Source organism: Manis pentadactyla, chromosome 7 (assembly GCF_030020395.1).
Source record: "Manis pentadactyla isolate mManPen7 chromosome 7, mManPen7.hap1, whole genome shotgun sequence".
In the NCBI taxonomy this organism is placed as follows: Eukaryota; Metazoa; Chordata; class Mammalia; order Pholidota; family Manidae; genus Manis; species Manis pentadactyla.
In genome coordinates, this window is record NC_080025.1 from 107,003,457 (window position 1) to 107,027,077 (window position 23,621).

The 23,621-nt window shown below is 34.9% G+C and overlaps 1 protein-coding gene across 4 annotated transcripts in view; it reads right to left on the reverse strand.

Moving 5' to 3' along the window:
- DPY19L1 (dpy-19 like C-mannosyltransferase 1) overlaps positions 1 to 23,621 on the reverse strand; it is a 108,597-nt gene that overhangs the window by 40,094 nt on the left and 44,882 nt on the right. For 3 of the 4 annotated variants that reach the window (XM_036897358.2, XM_057504651.1, XM_057504650.1), the window contains 5 exons: positions 12,700 to 12,791; positions 8,456 to 8,555; positions 6,291 to 6,368; positions 2,167 to 2,253; positions 23 to 82 (listed from right to left, as the gene is read on the reverse strand). In XM_036897358.2, coding sequence (XP_036753253.2) covers positions 23 to 82; positions 2,167 to 2,253; positions 6,291 to 6,368; positions 8,456 to 8,555; positions 12,700 to 12,791 — 417 coding nt within the window. The remainder of the gene's footprint in view (positions 1 to 22; positions 83 to 2,166; positions 2,254 to 6,290; positions 6,369 to 8,455; positions 8,556 to 12,699; positions 12,792 to 23,621) is intronic. The other variant, XM_057504652.1, reaches the window with a different exon arrangement.

Below are 23,621 nucleotides of genomic sequence, written 5' to 3' on the forward strand. Positions count from 1 at the left end.
ATTCAAACAGATTGATTCTTACCCATAAACTAAGTTCAGGTACATTTATTTTCAGGAAATATGGTTTCATTTCCAGTATACCCTGCATGGAGAAAATAACATAGCATACAGTTAATACTTACAGACATAAATTTAAGTAACAAAAAATACTTCTAAATAATAAGACTCTTAAGAATCTAAAATTTAGCACAGTATCAATGTTTCACATATCATCACCATAAGCTCATTAACTTCAAGAAAACCTTATTTTATCCAAAGTAGGTCAGTTAGTGACTTTGTAAAGTTGAAACCAGAATCACCAAACATAAATTTCTATGACTGATTTTATATCTCTGATTTACCTAAGAATCAAGAGGCACATAAGAACTTCAGAACATATAATGATTTCAGAATTTTAGACAGATGTCTCAGTCATAAGATTTTCTTTAAATATTATTAATTCTTAGAATAAACTACAAATGAACTTTTTATGCATCAACTAAATACTTCTCATCTATCAAATCTTGTATCTTTCCAGGTACATAATAGATTCCCAAAGTATAGTATCCATAGCGATCTAAATCTACTTCAAATTTAGCAGAAAGTATGGTTGGAGATCAAAACATAAATACATAAGTCCAAATTATATCTTAGAAGTTTCTGAATATCTGAGAACAAAAAATGTGGTAAGATTCAGGTTTCAAAGTGCTTACTGTAAATAAAAGTAAACAAATGTGTTTAGAGTTAAGTATGTATCAGCATGTTATATTCTGTAACTGTTGGCATAATTTATTTTTATACAACAAAATATATGAAATATACGTAAATATGCTTAATTTGACACATTTCAGTGTTAAGGACCTGGAAGGAAATGACATACTGTAGGTGCTCAAATGAAATGAAGAGATATTTTCTGCAAAATATTCTTAGATTAGATTTCACTGATATTCATTCATCCATTCAATGGCTTCCCTGTACACAAGTACCAAGAGTACTTTAACCTGAGTAATAGCAGGACTTGCCCAGGTACACATCTAAAATATAGAATTAAGTACATTGACACGTTTCCTAATTACAAACAGAATCCACTGACTGTAAGAACTATCATTAATCTCAAAAGCTGGCAACTTAGTGATTTTTTGTCACCATTGAAAATAGCATCACCACATACTAATTGCTCATTTCTAGGACTAAGTATACTCCAGTCACACAACCTGAAAAGGGTGACAGTACTGACTGAGAAAAGGCATGATTCTTGGGAAATCGGATCTTAAATAAATATTACTTGTATGGGACAAAGAAATAGGAGGTGCCAAATTTGTTAACAGGTTCTAGAAATCAGGAAGGCCAAAATGAGGTGAGTAACTTAGATTATTCAAGAAATAAAATACATTTCAGTTAAGACAGTACAATATGCTTTTGTCTCCAGGAAACCTGCCTAATACTGAAGCACATGCATTGTAAATATAAGGAATAATTTCTTTCTTCTTAGATTTGCAAATCACTGTAATGGTGAAGCCCACTGATAAAAAAAAAGTATAATCACCTCCAGGAGTCCTTAAATTTAGGAAGATTTATATTTATAAAGTCATCCTGCCAAAAGTGGCAAAAGGAGTCAGATGACCTTTCACCGTGTACTTTGATTCTAAGCCAGTCTCCTGATAATCTAAACCTGTTCTTTATAGTGATTGTGAAAAATATGACTCAATCATCACCTGATTCTAACAATCTGAATGTTTCATACAAACAGACATAAGGGGAAAAAACTTAAAACCAAGGCCCTTTAGCCTCTGAGCACAGCAGAATAAGGAGGAGAGACTGCTGGGAGATGCAGGAGAGAAGGGGTCAGAGACTGGAGCAGGAAAGGAACAAAACTGAAAAGAGGAGAGGAAACAACCAGAAAGAAGCACAGATACCTTCCTAGAATAAATCCTGAGACCAAAATTTAAATGACAGAAAGACGGGGCACAGACTATGAGCAAGGTTCTACGTTTTCCAATATTAACTTTTGTTCTGTGTTTTTCCTGTTCTGGAGGTGAGTACTTGGATACTCTATTACACATAGTTCCATTCAGTAAGACACATGAGATGGTTCTTAGAAAATCCCTCATGAATCCCAAACCAGTGACAAAGAAACTGATGAACCATTAGTTTTTAAAAATAGCCATGTACTTAAGGAACACTTACCCAAATAATTACCAAGGAGGAAGCATAATAAGAAGTTAATAACATTGAGTTTCCAAACATCAAAACAAAACAAAGTGCCAGAGAAATCTGGAAAAATCCAAGAAAAATACAATAAATACACATGCAAAAAACATTGATTTTTATTCTGAAAATTGCACAAGCCTTAATTCAAGCAGTTCAAAAAGGAACAATAAAAACAGCCCACGTTCTATACTGCACTTCAAAACCCAAAAAGATCACCACCAACAATTTCCTGTGCATTTCTTCAGATACTCAGATGTACAAATTCTAGTCTACATTTTTTAAAAATCACAAATGGAACTTACCCCATAAGCTATGCTATTGCTGGCTTTTACTCTCAATTTTTCTCAGAGAACCTTCCATATCAACCTAAACCAATCCAATTCATTCTATTGAATAACTTAAAAAAGATTCTCTAGAGTTGTACTGTAATTTACTTAACGAGTCCTCTGACTACTGCTGAACACTTGAATACTTTCCAGCTTTGTTTTGTTTTTCCTATTATAAACACTGCTATGATAGACATCCTTACATGTCTGTCTTATATATATATATATGTCAAATTTATGATATAAATTACTGGAAGTGGAACTGATGGATCATGGGTACACACATTTTAAAATTAGAAAAATGTCAAATTGTCATATAAAATATTATACCAATTTATTCTCCCACCAATGAGACATGACAGTTCCTGCTGGTAGACACTACTGCCAACACTTTTAAATATTGCCAACCTAATATGGGAAAATTGTGGCCTCATTATTTCACTTTTCCATTCTTTAAATAGTGGGTAAGACACAGTATCTTGGCTTCTGTTTGCTGTTTATGTTGTGTGTGTGTGAGTGTGTGTGTGTGTGAGTGTGTGTGTGTGAGTGTGTAGGAGATGCCTGATTCATTCCTACTGCCCATTTTTCTAATAGGTTTTGGTGATTTTCCTTAGGAACTTTCTTTATGTATTATAGAACATTTCTTTATCAAGTAAACATTATAAATATTTTTCCCAGTTCATTTTTATCTTTATTTGTGGTATTTCTGCATTATGGTTATTTCCCAAATTTTTAGGTAAGCCAAATTTATCATTCATTTCCTTGATTTAGCCCCTTTATTAGAAAAGCCTTTAAAAATAAAATAATCTGTTTTCTTCTAGAAATTTTATTTTGCATCCATATATATTAATTTTATATGAACTTCAGAATCAGTTTATTTCAAAACTGACACTTTTATTAGACTTGCCTTATTCAACAATGTACACTGTATATGTCTATAGTTATATCTGCACAATATTGAATCTTTAGATCCAAAAAAATACGTTTCCATTTCTTTAACTCTTCTTCCAGTAGAATGTAGTCTTCTTCATATAGATCCTGCATATTCATTTAATTCTAAGTATTATCTCTGTTGCTATTGTTTTTCCATATTTTATATTTATATTTCATATTTCACACACACACACACATATATATATATATATATATTTTTTATGGCTGAATAATTCATATTATTCAGCCATAAAAAAGAAAGAAATCCTGCCATTTGCACCAGCATGGATAAACCTTGAGAACATTATGCCATGTGAAATAACCCACTCAGAAAAAGACAAATACTGCATGTTTCCACTTACACGAGGTACCTAGAGCAGTTAAAATCACAGACATAGAAAACAGAATGAGGAGCTAAGGGAGAAAGGGAAATAAGAAGTTATTATTTAATGGGTATATAGCTCCAATTTCAGGAGATGAAAAGAGTTGTATAGATAGATAGTGGTGATTGTTGCACAACTATATGAATGCACTTATTACCATGGACCCTTGAAAAGACTACATACACTTAAAAAGATTAAGATGGTAAATTTTGTTATATGTATTTTACCATAATAAAAAATAGGAATAAAGATACTTTTTGGAGGCAATTTTGTATTTTTTCCTTTATATAAATGTAAAGATTTAGGAATTTATAAAATGATAATGGAAAAAGATATTCTATATAGTTAGTAAGTAACCAGTTTCATAGTTAGTAAGTCTTACCACAAAGCATATACCATTTACCCAAGGGAAGTTTTACTACAAACTAAACCTCTGTAATATTAGTTCCTTCATAACTTTGAGTCAAAGTTCTATCCATAACTGCCTGTGTTACTGTGTATTTGACAAACTCTAGATGCTTAACAATATTCTGATTTTTACTGCAATGTAAAAAAAATTAAAGAACAGTTTGGGAAAAAGTAAGTCAAATATAAAAAAAAAGGGATAATTACTGTCCAGACCCATTCCTGAACAGATTTAAAAATCCTAACAAGATAATAGCAAAGCAAAACTAGCAATATATAAAAATTGTATTTTGTCCAGAAAGCAAGGTTACTGAATGTAGAAAATCAATTAATATAATTCACCACAGTAACATTATTCAAGTAAATATATATTCAGGATCATCTAGATGGATAACAAAAAACATTTGATGAAGCTTAGCCCTTATTAATTGCTTTTAAAAAGTGCTCAAAGTGTGATGAGGACATGTTAAAAGGACAAAGAAGACAACTTGAAGTAGATGGCCAAATTGGAACAACTCAAGCATTAAAATAAATAATGAAAATGTGGATTATACTGCAGTGAATAAAACAGATGCCATTTTCTCTTTGACATGAGAGAAATTATACATTATACATTATTCATACTGTTTGAAGTAGTCTAATCATTTTTTTAAAACAATGCGATATTAAATTATGAAGTTGAACATATAAATAATTTACTACCCAGAAATTCTACTATTAGGTAAATACCCTAGAGGCAACTCTTAACATATATGCCCCAGGAGGTATGTGTAAGAATGTACAGCATTATTCGTAAAAGAAAAAAAAAGAGGAAAAAACCTAAATGTCTTTCAACAAGAAAATGGATAAATTGTGCTTTATATATATGATAGAAAATATAAACCTAAGAAAATGTCTGACCTTCAGAAACATAATCTCAAAAACTTGTGAATATAACTTTCATAAAAACTTGCGAATATAACTTTCATAAAAGGATACCATTTTTATAGAACTTAAAAATGACACAAATATTTAATAATAAAAATACATTATTTAGGAATACATATATGATAAAAGTAAGCTCATTATAACTTAAAAGTCAGGGTAGTGACTATCTCCAGGGTGAGTGAAGGGGACATGTTCAGGGCTTCCAAGTAATGATGGCTCTATTTTTCAAATGGAGAGCAGATTTATGATTGTTTATTTTATACCTTTGTTCATAGCTTCCCTATGTATGTGTCCTTTTACACGTATCAATAATTAGAGAACAAAAATAATGGCATATTATAACATTAAAATTATAGGAAAAAGAAAACATCAAAATAAGAACTAATGACAAAGAGAAGACAAATGTTTTTAAGGAATAAACATTCATCAAAATCAACCACCTGCTTTAGGACCTTTACTCTAGCTGTTCCAGCAACCTAGCATATTCTTCTCCATGAAACGTACTTAGCTAACTCACTCTCCTTCCAATCTTTGCTCTACTCAACGCTCTCAGTAAGACCTGCCCTGACCACTTTATTTGATAGGTCAATCTCTCACCCCGAGGCTGGCACTCCTGATTTCCCCAGGGTACTGTTACTTGTTCTTTTCTTTTTTTCTACAGTCCTTATCAATTGCTAATATACTCTATAATTTACCTACCCACTTACATGCTTATTATTTATCTTCTGTCTTTCCTCTTTCCTCCACTCAACTAAAATATAATCAACATGTACGTTGGGGTTCTTTGTAGTTCTGTTCACTGGTATGTCCCATATAACTGAATAGTTTGTGTTTAGTATTCTATTTCACTTTAACAGAAGGCTCCTGGATAATAAACTATACATGCTTCTCTTCTGTGAATTATCTCTTTACCTGATAACGTTTAAGTCAGGTACACCTCAAATCACATAATATGACCAAATTGAAATTTTCTGGTGGCCTATTGAAGTCTATTAATTTTATCACAGTTTTTGAATGACACTTGTTTTAGTCAGAATGATCGTACAACTTCTTTCAACAATTCACACATCAAAAACTTTCTATTGAAGTCAAACTAAATGGAAAATAAACATTTTTAAACCATTACCATGTGTATATAAATGATCTTCCGCAATTTGCATATATCAATATATCCCACAACATATACTGCAAATAACGATGCGATCTGAAATTTAAAAAGAAGTTAAAAATAAAAATGATATATCTAATAGCTATGAGAATATAGATTATTGTTGTTTCAAATTGCCTTGTATATATATTGAAAATGAGTTCTTTAGTTTCCCTCTTACCTACCAATTTATTATTGAATACAGTCAATATATTAATATAGCAAACACTGGTTTACTTTCCTTTTCCATACAGCTCTCTCAATTAACCACATGAATTATCTGCTTTGTGGACTTTCTGAAACAATACTCATTTTAATGTCAGAGTGACTCTACTGTCAACATGTACACTTACAAAGTACCTTGCCCAATCAAAAATGTGAAAATTTAATTACCACTATGACAACTAATACATAATTGGGAAGGTACATTAAACTCAAAAATAATTATGCAATGCACTTGTGTGTAAAACACATTAAGTTCTACCTATTAATTACTCTTTGTAAGTCACTCTTTATAAATAGAAGGAATACTTTCACTACAAAGGTATTTTTAATTTTCTTACAGTTCTGAAGAAAATTGTGTATGTATTTACCAAGAATTCAAAGTACTGAAGTTATTGAGATATTTATAAAATGACAATAATGTGCCTCTTAATAAAATAAAGATGCATTATGTTAAACAGATCCTCTCCACCCTGCTTCATAGAGATAAGCAATTCAAACTAAATTCCATGCACCTCCTGCTACATAAACGTGGTATAAACAAAATGCAAAATAGCTGAAGAGTTAAACATATTATTTAAGTTCCATTCATCAGGGGTTTTTTTTGATCTTCAAACAATCTGCAACAAATTTTCCCATTAGTAAGAAAAACAAGGTTTCCATTTACCCAGGTTCCTCCCGCTCCCCGGAACGCTGTATTGGTTAAGGATGACTGACCTGACACAGTAACTGGGGAAGTGTGCACTGTCATTCAGCATGAGACCCACCGAGAGGCACACTACCTCCTCCCCTCACCCATGCAACCCCTCTAAATAAAACAAAACAAAAAGTAGGTCATCTCCACTAACTGGAAGCAACCGGAACTCTCTCTCCCTTTCCACCCTGAGATCCAAGCAACACACAGCAGGCCTACAGGATAGAATCCTAAAGAGTGACTCTCTGGGACATTTTAAACCAGAAACATTTAAAATGTCATCAAAACTAAAGACAAAGGAGTCTAAAAGATAAAATCAAAGAAAGATTTAACTACAAATAGAGTCTCTTATTAAAAAATAATGATGAAGTAACTAACCTTACGGACATCTAGCTAAGTACCAGGTAAAGTGTTGAGTCTTAGATACAGTACCTCAAATGATTCTATACAATCCAATAAAGTCAGTTCTTTTGTTTTCTCTATTTCACAAGTGAGGAAACTGAAACTAATTACGCTGTTTGTCCTAGGGAACAGCATTAGGACTCAAATCCAGGTCTGACTTCCTTTCTCAATGGGCATTTCAAAAGACATTAAAAAGCAACTCTTAAACTGCCTTATATGAATATGAATGTGGCCCCCATAATAAAGAAGTAGAAGCAGCTGGAGGGAGAGGTGCAGGGAGAGATGCACACACAAACGACTCCCTCTTCCCACAAGCTACTTTTACCTTGCTTTATATACCTCCGAAGGAAGAGGGAGGGAAAAGTACATGAAAAGACGATAAATTACAGATTGGTAGGGGAATTATAAAATAATGAACTGTTTAGCTAATTATCCTATATCATCCTATGTGTATTTATTCATGTATAAGAATGCATAACATCATTCATAAAAGAAGTACATTCTCCTTAAGAGAACTACAAGTTACTTAGGAGATAGACTTAAGGCCATAGCAATAGTCTAAAGCACACTAACAAAGACTGAATAACAAAGATAAGCATTGTTATAAATTTGAGTTAAATAATGCATCTTACTAGTAAGTAAATAAATAATACTAATAATTCAATCTTATGTACTTCCTTACCCTGAACTTTCTTTAAAAGTATTAACTAAAAAAACATTTAGGACTTAGAATCATGTAACATCTAAATTCTTTAATCTTAGACAAATGAGTTCACACAATCAAACACCCTAAGCTTAATCCATTTTAAAAACATACGCACCTTACCTGAGTAAGAAGTACAAACTGAGCAAACTGCCAGGGAAGCATGAAAAATACATTGGAAATGCAGAGTGCAATCAAGCTTCCTCTATAAAGTTTTGTAGCCCTTGAAAGGACAAAATAAATATTAGTTAAGTTTAACTACAAAACATTCTAGCATGGCTCCAAACTCCTACAAATTAGGATCTCTAAACATGATCTGGCTGTAACATAAACTGGACATAAAATGAACCAATGGGTTAGAAATTATACTTCTGACACTCAATTACAACAATTTTCTATGAAAAGGAAATACCCATTAGTACTATAAAAAGAAGACCTGCCAAAGAGAGAGAAGGCAGCTGGGTCAGTATATCTACTGAATTTTTTCAAAATACATTTTGGTGAATTCATAATCAAACATACTTAATGCTGCATTCAGTAGATTCATTTGTTGATACAGAGGATATCTATAAATTATTACAGAAAGCAGCATGTTATAAGTACTAAGTATTCTGTAGACAAGTACTGCAAGAATTCAGAATAGGGACTGAGCAGCTGAGAGCAACTGGAGGATGTGGGATAAAAGTTGGGCTTTGCACAGATGGGACACAGAAAAGAGAAGAGGCAAAGGACGAACAAACCACTTGAGAGGTTTCACTTTGGTCCTGACTTGTGACTTAGGGGATTTTTTAAGGAAGATAAGACCTTTCATGATTTTATGGTTTATGCTAGCTTTAAGTACTTTTCTACCAAATCAGTGAGCCAATGCAAAATCCCTAACATACCTAACATCTTTGCAAAATGAAATGTGCATGTTTACATGCTGAGGTTACAAGGTATTCATGCTGGATAAAGTTAAATAAATCCTCCTCAGAAAAAACCTACCTGGGGCCACCACTAAGCACCAATGCAAAACACCTCTCTTTACTTACTTAGTATCTCCTCCAAATGATGTCCCTCTCTGCCTTTCTAATCCAGCTCTTTCTATCATGCCCCTCAATCAAGTATTTTTAAAATCCAGGTAACCTACTAATGAGTTACAAAATCTGTTTTTTTAGATAAAAACCAACAATTTTTAATAGAGTGAAGTACAGTGCAAAAAATATATGACTGCATCCTACATACTAAAGGTTCTACTCCATGAAATTTCTGTTTCAGTTGGTTTGCATGCTCATGTGTATGTGTCTACTGGGTCAGAATGTTAAATGTATTTCTTATTTTTTGTAGATCAGTCAAAAAGTTGGAAAGCCACTGTCTAAAATAAAGCATTTCTCTACTGCTTTTGAATATTGAACATGGCTTTCATTTTATGGGTAATGAGAGACAGATTCTGATCAATACTAATCTGGCAGCTGGGTACAGAATGCACTGGAGGGACAGAGGGGCAAATGGAAAGAAAAGGATTTCCAACTGGTGATGGTATGTTCAGTATAGCATTGAAGCAAGATAACAGAAATGGAAACATAATTATTGCTAGGAACAATCAAGAACTAGCTAAGACTGTGGCTTGTATTGGGTGATTTATACAAAATTGAATTTCTAAAAATACTTAAAAATTCAAAACTGTACAAAGTCGATTTTTTAAGTTAAAATAGCGTTCTGACCTTATTTATAAATGATCCTAGCATTAGGATTAGTCTCTTTTAGCTTTTTAATAACATCCTCAATACCTGCAGCTACAGCAACACTGATCATCCTCTTGGCTCACCCAGGCCATGCACACCATCCTCACCCAGCCCCCATCATCAGATGTCAACTGCAGGGGGACACCAAGAACTGAAGGAAATGGCTACTCTGCCAAAGGAAACAGAATTCAGTAATAAGGATGCTATGCCCGAAGACTTAGATGGCCAATGGATGAGGTTGTCATCCTTCAGAAGAAAGGCAGGAAGCATTCCACACTTCAGGGCGGGGGATGGGGTGATCCCCAGTAAAAAGCACTGCAGTTGCCAGGAGAGGGGTGTCACCCCAGGGGCAATCAGAGCAGCCACCACACATCCAGGCAGTCACACCAGCCACAGCAGACAAGGGACATGCCAACCGGGGAGCCAAGGAGAGGAGGGCTGCCCCAGTGGGAAGTACTGAGGTGCCAGTGAGGGGGTGGGGGGAGGAGGAGGAGGAGAAGATGAGGCGGAAGCAGCAGGCGCGAGAGCCGCAGCAGCTGTAGCTTCATACCACCAGGAACACGAGAAGGAAGAGGCCAAACAGGATAAAAACAACAACAACAACAAAGAAAACGCAGAAGACCTTCTAGGAGGTACATTCCCCTAAAACTTAGGCAAAAGCCAGAAGTAAAGACAGGAATGAGGATGTGGAAGAGGCTGAAATGACAGTGATTAGGCCTCTAGACAAAACATAGTGAAAGAGCTCGCCACAAAAGCACCAGAGAACAAGCCGGAAGAACTGAACAGAGCGGCTCCTGAGGCCAAGAAACAGCAGCTGGAGCAGCCCCACCACGGCCGGCAGAGTGACAGCCTCCAAAGAGGTCCTCGTCCTTAATCGCTGGGAACTGTGTATCACATTGCATGGCGTAGAGGAACTAAGGTTACTTTCAAGTAGGAAGATTAGTCTGGGCTATCCGGGTGGACCCAATATAATCACAGGGATCCTTCAAAGTGAAAGAAGAAAGCTGGAGTGAACTGACATGGGACGGGCCGCGCCGCCACTGCCAGCTCTGCAGATGGAAGGGGCCACAGGCCACGGCAGGCAGGTGGCCCCCGGGAGGCTAGGAAAGAGCCAGTGCAGCCCTGCCGAAGCCTGGACGCTAGGCTTTCTGGCCTACAGAATGGTAACATGCAAGCGAATGAAGCTAAGTTTGTAGGGGCTGGTACAGCAGCAACCGGAAATTGGCGGGAAGTTCTGCCCGCGTCCCTTGGGCTGGAGGAAAGGAAGCTGTGCTCAGCAGGCGGAGCACCACCGCCCACGGCTGCTCAGAACAGAGCATGGACGGAGGGTGAGAAGGAGCCCAACTTGCCACCCCTGGGTTTAAGATAGAAGTAGATGTAGAAGAAAGTCAGATTTAGAGACTGACGGGCAGTCCACTGTCTGCACTCTACCGGTGAAAAAAGCCAAGATTAAGAATGGGTGTGGAAACACAGCACACGCAGTGGGACTCGGATGCTCGCGCAGCACACATCCTCCTGCAGCCTTTGAGAAGGGAATGTCCATCAAGGTGCCCCACAGTAAAGGTTATGAATTCACTGAGTTCACCTTATTTGAAGATGCTAAAGAAGCTTTAAATCCTCTAATAAAGGAGGAATTTCGGGGAGAGCAATCAGGCTGCAGTGGCAGGGAATTAAAAATTAACAGAAGCTGCCATCCATCCCACCTTCTGTGAAGGCCTGTCTTTTAAAAACACTACCTAAGAGACGAAGCTACACAGGGTTTTATTCCTGCTGAGATCATCACAGCGGGGAATGGACTCTCCAAAGGGTATGGCGTAACAGACTTCAATCAGGTTCCCCTAAATTCGGCACATCACTGAAAGCAGTTCTTAGTCTGAGTCATCTTCAGATCTTCATAACGCTTTTTCTATTTTTTTTTTATAGGGCCCGTTTTATTTTTACCCTCTGAATCAAGGCAGCATCCGTTTAAACTCAACATTTGTCAATAAGAAAGAGAGAGAACTATTTTCAGTCCTACTCTCTTTCCATGTACATGATGCTTGAATCTCTGTTAGGTCTCTAACTGAAGGCCAGATAAACACAGGGGAGCCCAGTGGAATCTGGATTTCTAGCAGAAATTCTCCTCGCAACTCTTTGGTCCACTGAGGTGGTTTCTTTCTACCTTGACTAGCTGATTTTCAGGGGTGCTAAACACATGTAAGGAGAAGAATACATGGGTCAATGTATCTGACCACAATTACTCTATGAACTGTTTCTTTGCTCTTAAGTACTCTATCTTATAGGATGCCCTCTCCCTCTATCAGCTTTCCCTCTTCTTTCTGCCTGTTTTTGGGAGGCAGTAGTAGGGGCACAAAATGACTTGGGAAAGTGATGATGGCAGAAGTAGAAGCAGATTTGGTGCTCCCTGAACATTACCTGTTGACTGTAAGAAAAAGGAAGAAGAAGGCAAATTAAGAAAATGCTTTTGGTAGTAAATATTTTGAAGCTATACTCTTCAAAAACCTTTATGAATTCGACCTCGTAACAGCAGCATCCTATTTGATTACACCGACTGCTTCTATTATGTAACCTCAAAAAATTCTTATGCTTATGTTAGTCAATACAGAACAAACAAGCAAACAACTAAGGATAAGTCAAAGTCACCTGAGAATATGAGTCACAAGCAACATCTGAAGTACAAGGAATGGATATGAGAAGCTTTCGCGGAGAGGTGGTGTCCACATCACCCGGGTACACTGAAAAAAAAAATTCACAGGCTGTGGTACATTCGCTGAATTTGTTAAGTAAGACATACCAAATGAAAGCTGTGATTTATAAATACAAAGACAAGTTTTTTTTCACACATAATTTGAATTGTCTGTTGTAAAACAAGCCACTAGATTTTCCAGAAACGGCAAAACTGGGAAGTGAGATTCTCTAAAAGTCAATTACATCCTTTGTAAATTAGGCATAAAGGAGCTCAATTATAGCATTCTGACAAAAACCAAGGTCTTCTCCCTCTAAAATGTTAAAAGTAAATGAATTCAAATGTATGTGAAAGTGATTTTTATTGTTTCTCCAATAACGCAATTAATATTGCTGGGAGAGACACACATGGCATAGATCTAGTGAAATATTAACATCATGAATTGTCAGCAACAAAGTGGGGCAAGTACCAGCAGGAAAATGTTCTACCAAAAATAAAAACATTTCATTTGAAGTGTGTAAATTAACTAAGGTTTGGCTTCTCTCACATGAACTTCAGCAAAACTATCCATAACCAATACTTCAAAACTCTCTGCAATTACCAGTGTATTTTTATTCACAACACTGCTTAAAAAGGACTCTATTTTCACTTCTTTGCTCAAGCTATCCTGGACTGCAAAATATTTGAAAGTGGTAGAGGGGAGCAAAAAAATTAACAGAAGTCGTAAAATAGTCAAGTATCAACCTTTCTGAAAAGCTTACTTTGGACTTAATGTACTATCCCAATTTTAGTACTCAGTCATTATTCTGCATAGATACTAAATATATATTAATAAGTATATCTTTCAATTTAAATAAAACTGCATCAGATTAAATGTAAACAATATGCTGTTACTACTACGAAGCTAGTCACACTAGAAATCATTACATCTTTCAAGTCAAGCAGGGCTTCTTTAAAGACAATATAGAATTACAAAGACCATAATGGAAATAAGCCTTTCTTTTATTTTAGCTCTACCTCAGACTATTATGTATTTCTAGTGCCACTATAGAAAGTTTTGAGCCAATGTACTTTTTATTTACCAGAACTTGCCATCCTTTGAAATTTAACAGTTACCTATTTATAAGTGAACTATACACATAAGAGAATTCTGAAAAGACTATAGAAGTCTTTTAAAATGCATATTTGTTGTTACTAGAATGCAGTTACAAAAATGTTAGCTTATTTGACTAACTAGAGATTTCAGTATGATTATTAGTAAAGCTATATAACCAAAATTTATTAAGCTATCAATCTCTAGGAAAACTGAAAAATTTGAACTATTTAATGCATAATTTGAGAATTCTCTTCGTAAAGACTGTTCACCTACATTTGTTACCCAAATTCAACTATGTTGCCATCTCTGAGAAATCCATTTATCTTAACTGCTAAAGTTACTCAATTCTCCAAAACTCAATTACATCCTTTGTAAATTAGGCATAAAGGAGCTCAATTATAGCATTCTGACAAAACCCAAGGTCTTCTCACTCTAAAATATTAAAAATAAATGAATTCAACTGTATGTCAAAGTGATTTTTATTGTTTCCCCAATAACACAATAATGTGCTTTACTAGCTCTGGTACAAAAATAATTGCTGTTCCAGATGACCCCACATAATCTGAAAATAGTAAACAGGTTTGCTTTAATCATACCTTAAGCTTCAACAGGTATTTTTCTTTAACTATAATTTCAAATAGAAAATAAAAATCTGCAATTGTCTATATAGGTTGACAGTTTAAAATGTCAATGCCTTTTATAGGCATTATCTTGAAATTTAGGAATTAAAGAAGAAAATACACATGTGAATTTCACAAAGGATTACCAAATGTATTCTGCACTCGGACAAAGTATAAGAAATTCTTTATTGTGAAAATGAATTCAATGAAAATCTTACACTATTTAAACTGTCATTATCCAGTATGTAATTTTTAGCACACATTTCAATGATGAATAATATTGTGACACAATACTGCCTAAATATTGATGGCAATGAGCTTTTAACTTATTTTTTGCTTATTAAAGACAGAATTTTTAAATCATTTATTCAAGAATCAAAAACTAAAGGAATTTTAGCAATAGACAACTTCATTGTTCAACACCTATTTTCAAATGGTTTACTATTAGAGATCTAGCATAATCTAATAGATTTCTCTTCATTTAAAAATAAATAGGAGTACAACTGACTAGTGAATTACAAACTGTAGTTAGTATCAAACAGATCATGTTTAAAGTTTGTTGCAAGAGTTTTGAGTAGAGTCGATATTTTCAGGATTTGTATTTATCAATATGATGTTTAAAACAAATTACCCTATCTCTGCTACACTGCCATATTAGCTATAAAACTGCTTTATATTGCTTAGTAATAGCTATAATGTTGCTTTAAATAACCATACAAGCACTTCCAAAATAGATTTCTGGACACCATGGGTTTGGCTACTCTTCATCAGAAAATGGTATAGGTTTAAGGATTCTACTACCCAGATGCTAACCATAAAAAATGGTAGTTGCAACAGTCCATGGTTTGAACATCTCCTAGTTGATGTTACAATGAGCAGTCCCATTGTTTGAGCAGACTTCTAGCTTGGCCTGGGCTTTGTGCAGCTGGTGGCACTGTGCCTTGATAATAAGACAGGTAGCTTTCTTGGAGGTTTTGTCTCTTTTTGCACCATGTACTGATATGCTTGCCTAGTTAACCAGTCAGTCACATATGTCAATCTGAATCTGTAACAGAAGCATCCCAATCTTGGCTCACATAGGAATTACTGTTGCAGTGATATAGTTTGCTATTATTAAATTTAATAAAATGGAATTTATGCTGGTTCTCTGCACTTTTTTTGTCTCTGAGCTTTTAGGATATCTGTATACCTTAACCTACATATACACAGAACTTTTGTGAAATCAGTCAGCTTTGTTGGAAAAGCAATGAATTACATTTTCATGCCTCCATCTACTCTTGCAATGACTCAAAATTGACCATTCCTTACTCATTTAAAATAGAAAATATATCTGAGAAGATATTATCAATATCAATTCTACCCCCTTTTTACCATGTGATTGGGATCTACAGTTCTCAAGATTATCAACATAATCAGAATTCTGCCTACAGTATGAAAATACATCCAAGCAGCAGTGAGTATACGAAGGACCCTTGTTGTGGTCCCTAAATACATCTTCCACTAATAGGACCCAAGGTTCCTTTGAAAATAGGGGATTCTAAACCTAGAAAATACAAGGCAATCTTGAAATACTTCTTTGTTCTAAATTCTTTCCTAATACTTCTTTCCTAAAGAAAGGAATTCTTCAAAGACTGATAGGGACATACAAAGAAGGCAAGGAATAGTAGAAAAAATTTTAAAAACATAAAATATTTAGAAATTTATCTACCAAAAGATTTACAAGACACAAACATTGCTGAGAGAAATTAAAGATCAATATAGATGAAAGGGTCTATTTATATTTGTGGATTAGAAGATTTGCTATCTTCAGGGTGTACATCATCCCAAAATTGATCTGCAGATTTAAGGCAATCACAATGGAAGTTTCATCAGGTTGCACATGGGTTGGGGGTGGGAGGAAAGCTGTGGCAACTGATTCTTAAATTTACATGGAAATACAAAGGGTCTGGAATAGCTAAAGCAATACTGGAAAACAAGGAGACTTTTACTACTAGATATCAAAGTAATAAAGTTACAGTATTTAAGACAGCATAATACTGGTTTAAAGATAAACAAACAAAATGGGACAGAATTGAGGGTCTAGAAAAGAACCCACAAATATACAGTCAACTGACTAATTACAAAACACCACTACAATCCAGTGGGGAAAGAATGGTCTTTTCCAGAAATGATACTAAGTTAATTGGATATTTAAACTGGGTGGGAGGGTTCTTAAACCTACTTCAATTAGACACAAAAAATTCAAGATAAATCATAGACCAAAATATGAAAGCTACAACAATCAAGCTTCTGGGAGAAAACACAAAAGAAAATCTTCATGACCTATGAAGATTTTTAAATCAAGACCCAAAAAGGACTAAACATAAAAGAAAAGATTGAACTTCATCAAAATTAAAACTTCTGTTCATCAAAATCTCCAGGAATAAAGAAAAGGCAAGCCACAGACCCTGAGAAGATATTTGCAGAACATATATCCTACAAAGAACTTTAGAGTTGACAAAGAATTCCCATATATCAACATGAGAAATAACACCCAATTTTTAAACAGGCAAAGACTTAAGAGGCACTGCATGGAAGAGGATACCGAAGGCAGATAAGCAACAGAAGAAGGTGCCTAATGTCACTACTCATGAGGGAAACGTTCATGACGGAAACGCTAACTAAAACCATGAGATATTCCTTCACTCATGAGAACAGCTAAAATTAAGAGGACTGCCAAAACCAAACAGGACAAGGATGTAGAACAACTGTAATTCTTATAAATCGCTAATGGGAGTGAAAATTGGAATAGTAGTTTGGAAAACAATATAGACAAATATTGCACATATATGTTGAGAGAAAGAAGTCAGACATAAGAAAATATGATTCCACTTATAGGAAGCTCCAAAACAGGAAAAACTAATCAACAGTGACAGAGGTCAGAATAGAGGCTACCTGTTTTGGAGGATGGGGAGGGATATAACTAGGTGGGGACAGAGGACAGCCTATTTGAGGGCTTAAAAGAGTCTAGATTTATCTTGACAGATGATCAGTTAATAGATGTAGAAGAGATGACAGAATAAGCAAATTACCATTTGCAGTAGACAAAGTAATAACTAAAATTCAGGATCATCAATGGATGCTACAATCATTTATTGAAATGCTTTTGGGGAACAGGATATTCACAGTACCTTAACGTACTATCCACAAATCACTTACTAATGTAAAAGGGAAAAAAAAAGCATCTTTTATAATAGAGAAATTTGATGGACACCACCTTAACCACATGATCAAAATCAGTAAATTCAGTAATGACTCAAACTGGACTTCATGCCTCCAGATGCAATGCAAAGAAAAGGATACAATATAATCTATGTGGCATTCTTAACAAAAGGGTCTAATCTGAATCTACTAATGAGGAAACAATCAGACAAATCCAGATTGTAACCTTCTACAAAATAATGAGCCTGGACTCTGAAAACAATGTCAATGTCATGAAAAAGAAAAAGAAAAAGTGAGAGAAACTATTCTGGATGAATTGTTATAGATAAAATGAATACTAAAATATAAAGTGTGATCCTTAAACAGATTCTGGATTCAAAAAAAACACATGAAAACATGAAGAAATTTTTTGGGATGACAGTGAAATTTGAATATGGATTATATTCAGACATTTTGTATAAACAATCATCTGTGATGAATTTCTTGAGAATGATAATACTATTGTGATTATGTAGAAGAATGTCCTTGACATATATATGTATGTGTGTGTGTGTAGATACTGCTATATGTATGTGTGTACATATACATATATATATGATATGTCTTCAATTTAGTTGAAATGGAGCAGAAAAATGTGTGTGTGGGTTTGTATATAAGAGAAAAAAGCAAATGTGGCAAAATATTAGAACTGGTGAATGAAGGTGAATCTCTTATGTAGGTTTTAAACTTTTCAAAATAAAAAGTTGGAGAAAACAGTAAAGAAACACACACTTTTCGGCACTGCCTTTTTAAGAAAAAATTTAGGATAGAACTAGATATAATCCAAAGAAGATATAAATCTACCTTCATATCCAGAATAATTTAGATAAGGCCCTGCCAGAAGCAGAGAGTCTTTGCTGAGACCAGTAGGAAACAGATAGGCTTCTAAGAACATACACTGGAAAAGCCACAATACAAAAATAAAACTTGTTGACTGACAACTCCCCCCTGCAAACCTGGACACACACACATGAATTTGGCAGAGTGAGGAGTGGTTAAGGAGAGCCAAAAAGCATAGAGAGAGATCACAATCTCACACAGTGCTGAACTTCCAGGAACTTGCTGAGGCTGAATCCAGGGATGGACTGAAACTGATTAAAAAAGCTGAAAACTAACCCCTCCCCAATTTAAATGCTGGTAAGACCAGAGATCACACATGATCTGGGCTGTGCATCTGGGAAGCTAAAGAGTAAGCCAAAAACCAGAGATCCCCTTAATTCATTAGAAACTGGAGATTTAGTTTAGATTTAGTTATTAAACAAATTAAAACTACAGCCCTGCCCAGCTGAGCAGGACTCATGGTGGGATCCAAACGCTCACCCCTTCATCCTACATGCCTGACAAAGGAAAAGATGTTCCCTCTCTGGGGGCGAAACGAACAAAAACAATGATCTAATTCAGCCTGTGTCATTCTTTCACACAGAACATCTTGCATAAAATAGAAAGCTATAAGACACATAAAACAGCAGAAACATATGACCCATAATCAAGATGAAAATTCTAGTCAGATTCCATATATGTTGGAATTAGCAGACGAGGAGTTTAAAGTAACCACAATAATTAGGCTTAAAATTTTATAGAAAAAGATGGATAGAATGGGTGAATATATGGGAATTTTCAACAAAGAAAAGGAAGCTCTAGAAAGAAACTAAAATTCTAAAATTGACATTCATAATATCTAAAGTGAAAAATTCACTGAATGGAACTTAACAGCAGACTGAGTGTACCAGAATAAAGTATCAGGAAATTCAGGGACATGGCAAGAGAAAATATCCAAATAGAAGCAGAGAGAACAAAAATGAAGAAACAAAGAGGAAGACAGTGTCAAAAACTAATGGGACAACATCAAAAGTTGAACATATATGGAACTGGAATCTTCAAAGAAGGTAAGAGAGAGAATATTTCAAAAACTATTTGAAAAGAAAATATTACCTAAATTTCCCCAAAACTGGTTAAATAATTAATCCATGGAACAAAGATGTGCAGTGAACCTTAAGCAGGATACATACAAAGAAGATCACATCTATTTTGCCATCAAACTATTAAAAATCAAATATAAAAAGAAAGTCTTCGAACCACCACAATAAAGACACATTTAGGGTAACAACAGTAAGAATGACAGCTGACTTCTTATCAAACAGTGGAGGCAGGAAGATAATAAAATGCCTTATTTAAAGTGCTGAAAAATAAAGCAATCAACCTAGATTTCTTTTCCAGCAAAAATACACTTCATAAAATGGAGGCAAAAGAAGGACATTATTAGGCAGGCAATAGCTAAAAGAATTTGTTGGCAGCAGATCTTCACCACAATGCTAAATACAGTGCTCAAGACAGAAGAGAAATGATGTCCATGGAGACCCAGGTTTGCAGGAGGAAATGTGGACCGCCACAGAGATCCAGTTGAAGTGTCCAGCTGTTGAGGATGACGAGGAGTTATCTAGGCACAGGTCAAGAGACAAAGGGGTAGGGAGGCATGCAGGGCACAGGAAATACATGGACAGAGGCCCTGAGGAAGGAAAAGGGATGGTCCTTCCTAAAGATCTACAGGAGGAGGGACAATAGGACTGGAGCAAAGAAAACGGCCTTGAGAGTGGTGTGACCCAGCAGGAGCCAAGTCAGGAAGGATGCTATAGGCTAGTTTCCTACTACATTATAAGCTAGTTTTCAAATCTACATCAACAGTTTCATTCTTGACTAAGATGAGCCCACTCTTTTTTCAGACTTTTGGAGTTAATATGTAAGTTTTCTATAAATTTCACAAGCACACTAATCAATAGCCTCAATAAAAAACACATCTTTAACTCATACTATTTTCCAAATTAATGTAAAAAATAATTTAAATCATGTCACTCTTCTGCATGTAGCCTTCCAGTGGCCTTTTCATCTGCTCCAAATGAACCTCACAATGACCAACAAGGACTAGAGAATCAGCTCCCTCCACATCTCTCCCTCCATTATTAACTCTCTGGCCTTATCCCTTCCTTTCTCTACTCCTGTCACACAATGGCCTCCTTGCTACTCCCCAAATAAGCTGGTACTCTCTCACCGTAAGCGGAAAGTCATCCCACCTTCACATGATGATCCCCAAGGACAGGGGTCTTTGTTTTACTGACACATCCGCAGCATCTCCAAGTACCTGGCATACAGCAGGCTCTTCTAATTAAGTTGAATAAACAGAAGACCCAGAAAAAAAGTCCTAGCCAAAACCTTACAATCACTGGAAAGGGAAGAGAAGAAGGGAGGGAGAGAGGAAGAAAGGGTAAAAGAAAGGAAGAGAAATAGACAAGGAAAAGAAGGGAAAGGAAAGAAAAATCCCACAAGTTGCAAGGAAAGATTGTTGTACTTTTCACTTGTAAAAGATGAAGTGTGGTATTGTCTTTGAAATCCTACTCGCCTATCTAAGAGTTACAGGCATGAGGGAAGTTTGTAGGAACTTTGAATCAGGACACTTAGAATCGTCTCCCTGCTTAGCAACCTTGAACCAAACACTCAACCTTCTAGTGCTTCCATTTTTATGTGTATTGGGATATTATCACTTATCTACCAAACAAAACTATTACAAGGATTAATGAGACAATTTTCAAAATGTTCTGAGATTCCTTTCCAAATCTCATATAAATGACTTGTCAATAAATAATTAGGAATATGCACATTTATATTTATATTTATATTTTCAGCTCAGCTCAGTTCAAAAGTATTTAAAAAACTAATATAGGTCAGAAGTATGTTTAATAAAAAAAGTTAATTACTATGCCTCTAAAATAATCCTTTCATATACTTTGAATTACTTACTTTGGTTTCAAAAAAAAAGTAAAGGACTTCCCTCTTCATATGTTCATATCTGTGAACATGTTGCATATAAAACACCACCAGTCTTGCTTGGTAATAATTTTTTTAAATCTCATAATGAAAAAGCAAAACAAACTTATTTCACATATAATGAATTTTTAACAGTCAAAAATCGGGGGAAAATCTTGTATTTTATTTTTCATATAGTCATCTAAGAGCTTTTCAAACAGCATGCTAAAAAATCTGCAGCATCAATGTATGCGCATACATCTTAGCTTATATAATAAGGAAAGATTTTAAAGTCAGAGCAAAATTGCTAGCTTTCATCTTAATAATCCTCAAAAGGGACAGAATCAACATTTAATTTTAAAAAGCTTGATAAGTGAAAAATATCTGCCTAGTATTTTTACTATGAGATATATAACCTCAATATTATTGACTTTTATTATGAGTGGTTAACAGCGCCTTTCTTGCATTTTCACATTTCAGATTTGAAGGCTTTCTGTTTTAAATTTGATGAATCCCCTTATACTACACTTCTTGCAGTTCTTTTAAGGCAAAAGTTTTCTTGTAAACCTATCTGAGAGAAAGAATATCTGAAAAGCACTTCATATACCATCTTAGACTCAAGTACAGAGCCAACTAAATGATGGAAATGGAACTTAAAGGCAAGTGACAATTGGCACTATTTTTTGGCACATAAACCACTCACTCACACAACTGAAATAACTCTTCAGAGAAAGGGCACCAATTAGTAATCCACCAGCAATTCCAGTGACTAAAACACTGTGAGACTCCAGAGCAGTTTCACTAAATGTATGCATAGGTACTACCAGAGCACATGCTTCCCCCCACATAAAAATAATATACTTTAGGCAACATTTCTAAAACTTGGACAAAACGGGGTCTGAAAATCCCACACTTTGAAAACAAGAATAAATATTAAATAACAATAAAATGGTTCTAGTCACTTGAGTTCTCATATTTTACCCCAAACTGTTCTCAGTTTTACTGTATGCCTTTACTCACAATGGTCACTTTTCTACAGTAAAGCCACAGTTACAGATGTAAATACGATCACCTACCTATTTCAGTAGAACTACAATTCTAATTCTAATCACATTTAGTTTACCTTTTCCTACATAGAAAGTGGTGTCTAAGCATGTTTAAATACACCAAGAAACTGAAATGTATCAAAAAGAAAACTTATCAACCTGAAAAACTGAACTGAATAGTTTGAATTTCATTGTTAAAATTTAAGACTTTATAAGGAACAATGTTCATTGTACATGAGTATAAAAATTATAAGAAAACTGTAAGATCAGAAATTGATGACTTCTAATTTACACTGACAGTACCACAGCAGACCTTTCTGCTTAACAGACAACAGTCTTTAAAACTGCATCTTGGCTTCATATTTTTCAATAATCCCTTTTTCCAACGTCTTATTGTGATTGTTCCTTTCTTCCACTGTTAAGTGGTTATTTCCTACCTCTTAGGTGATTCTCATAGAATATGTGTTCCAAATGTTTTATGGTCCACAGTATGGCAGTAAGCAGCATCCAGCCAAGAAGAGGCTACTAATTTTTTGTTGTTCAAAACTCAGACCAAACCAATTAATTGATATTATATTGCAATAATTTGTCAAGTGCTCTAATCTATAAGGCTCTTCTAGCTTGAAATTTCTGTGATCCTAAATACTATGTGTTAGTTCAATATCCATTAGTAACCTGCTAAATAATTTTTTAAAAAATTAAACCTTGACTCTAGATAATAAAAAAAAACTACTCTTAGAGCTTTGAACATGTGCATATTCAAATACTACAGACATGCATAAAAAGGTTAATTTACTTCACACAAAGCAAGCAGACCTTTCTTTACTTCCCCTCATACAAAATTTACCATGAAAGAAAACTAGACAGAGATATTTTACTAGAAATTCATTCACAACTATGACTAAGTGGAAGGATTTCACTGGCACCCTGAATTTATATTAGAATTTAATCTAAACCAAGTTATTAATAATTATAATGCAAACTAACAATCACATAGCAGTTATTAGATGTCAAACATTGCTCTAGGCACTTTACACATGAGAACCCATTTAATCTCCCCAATAATCCCGTGAGACAGG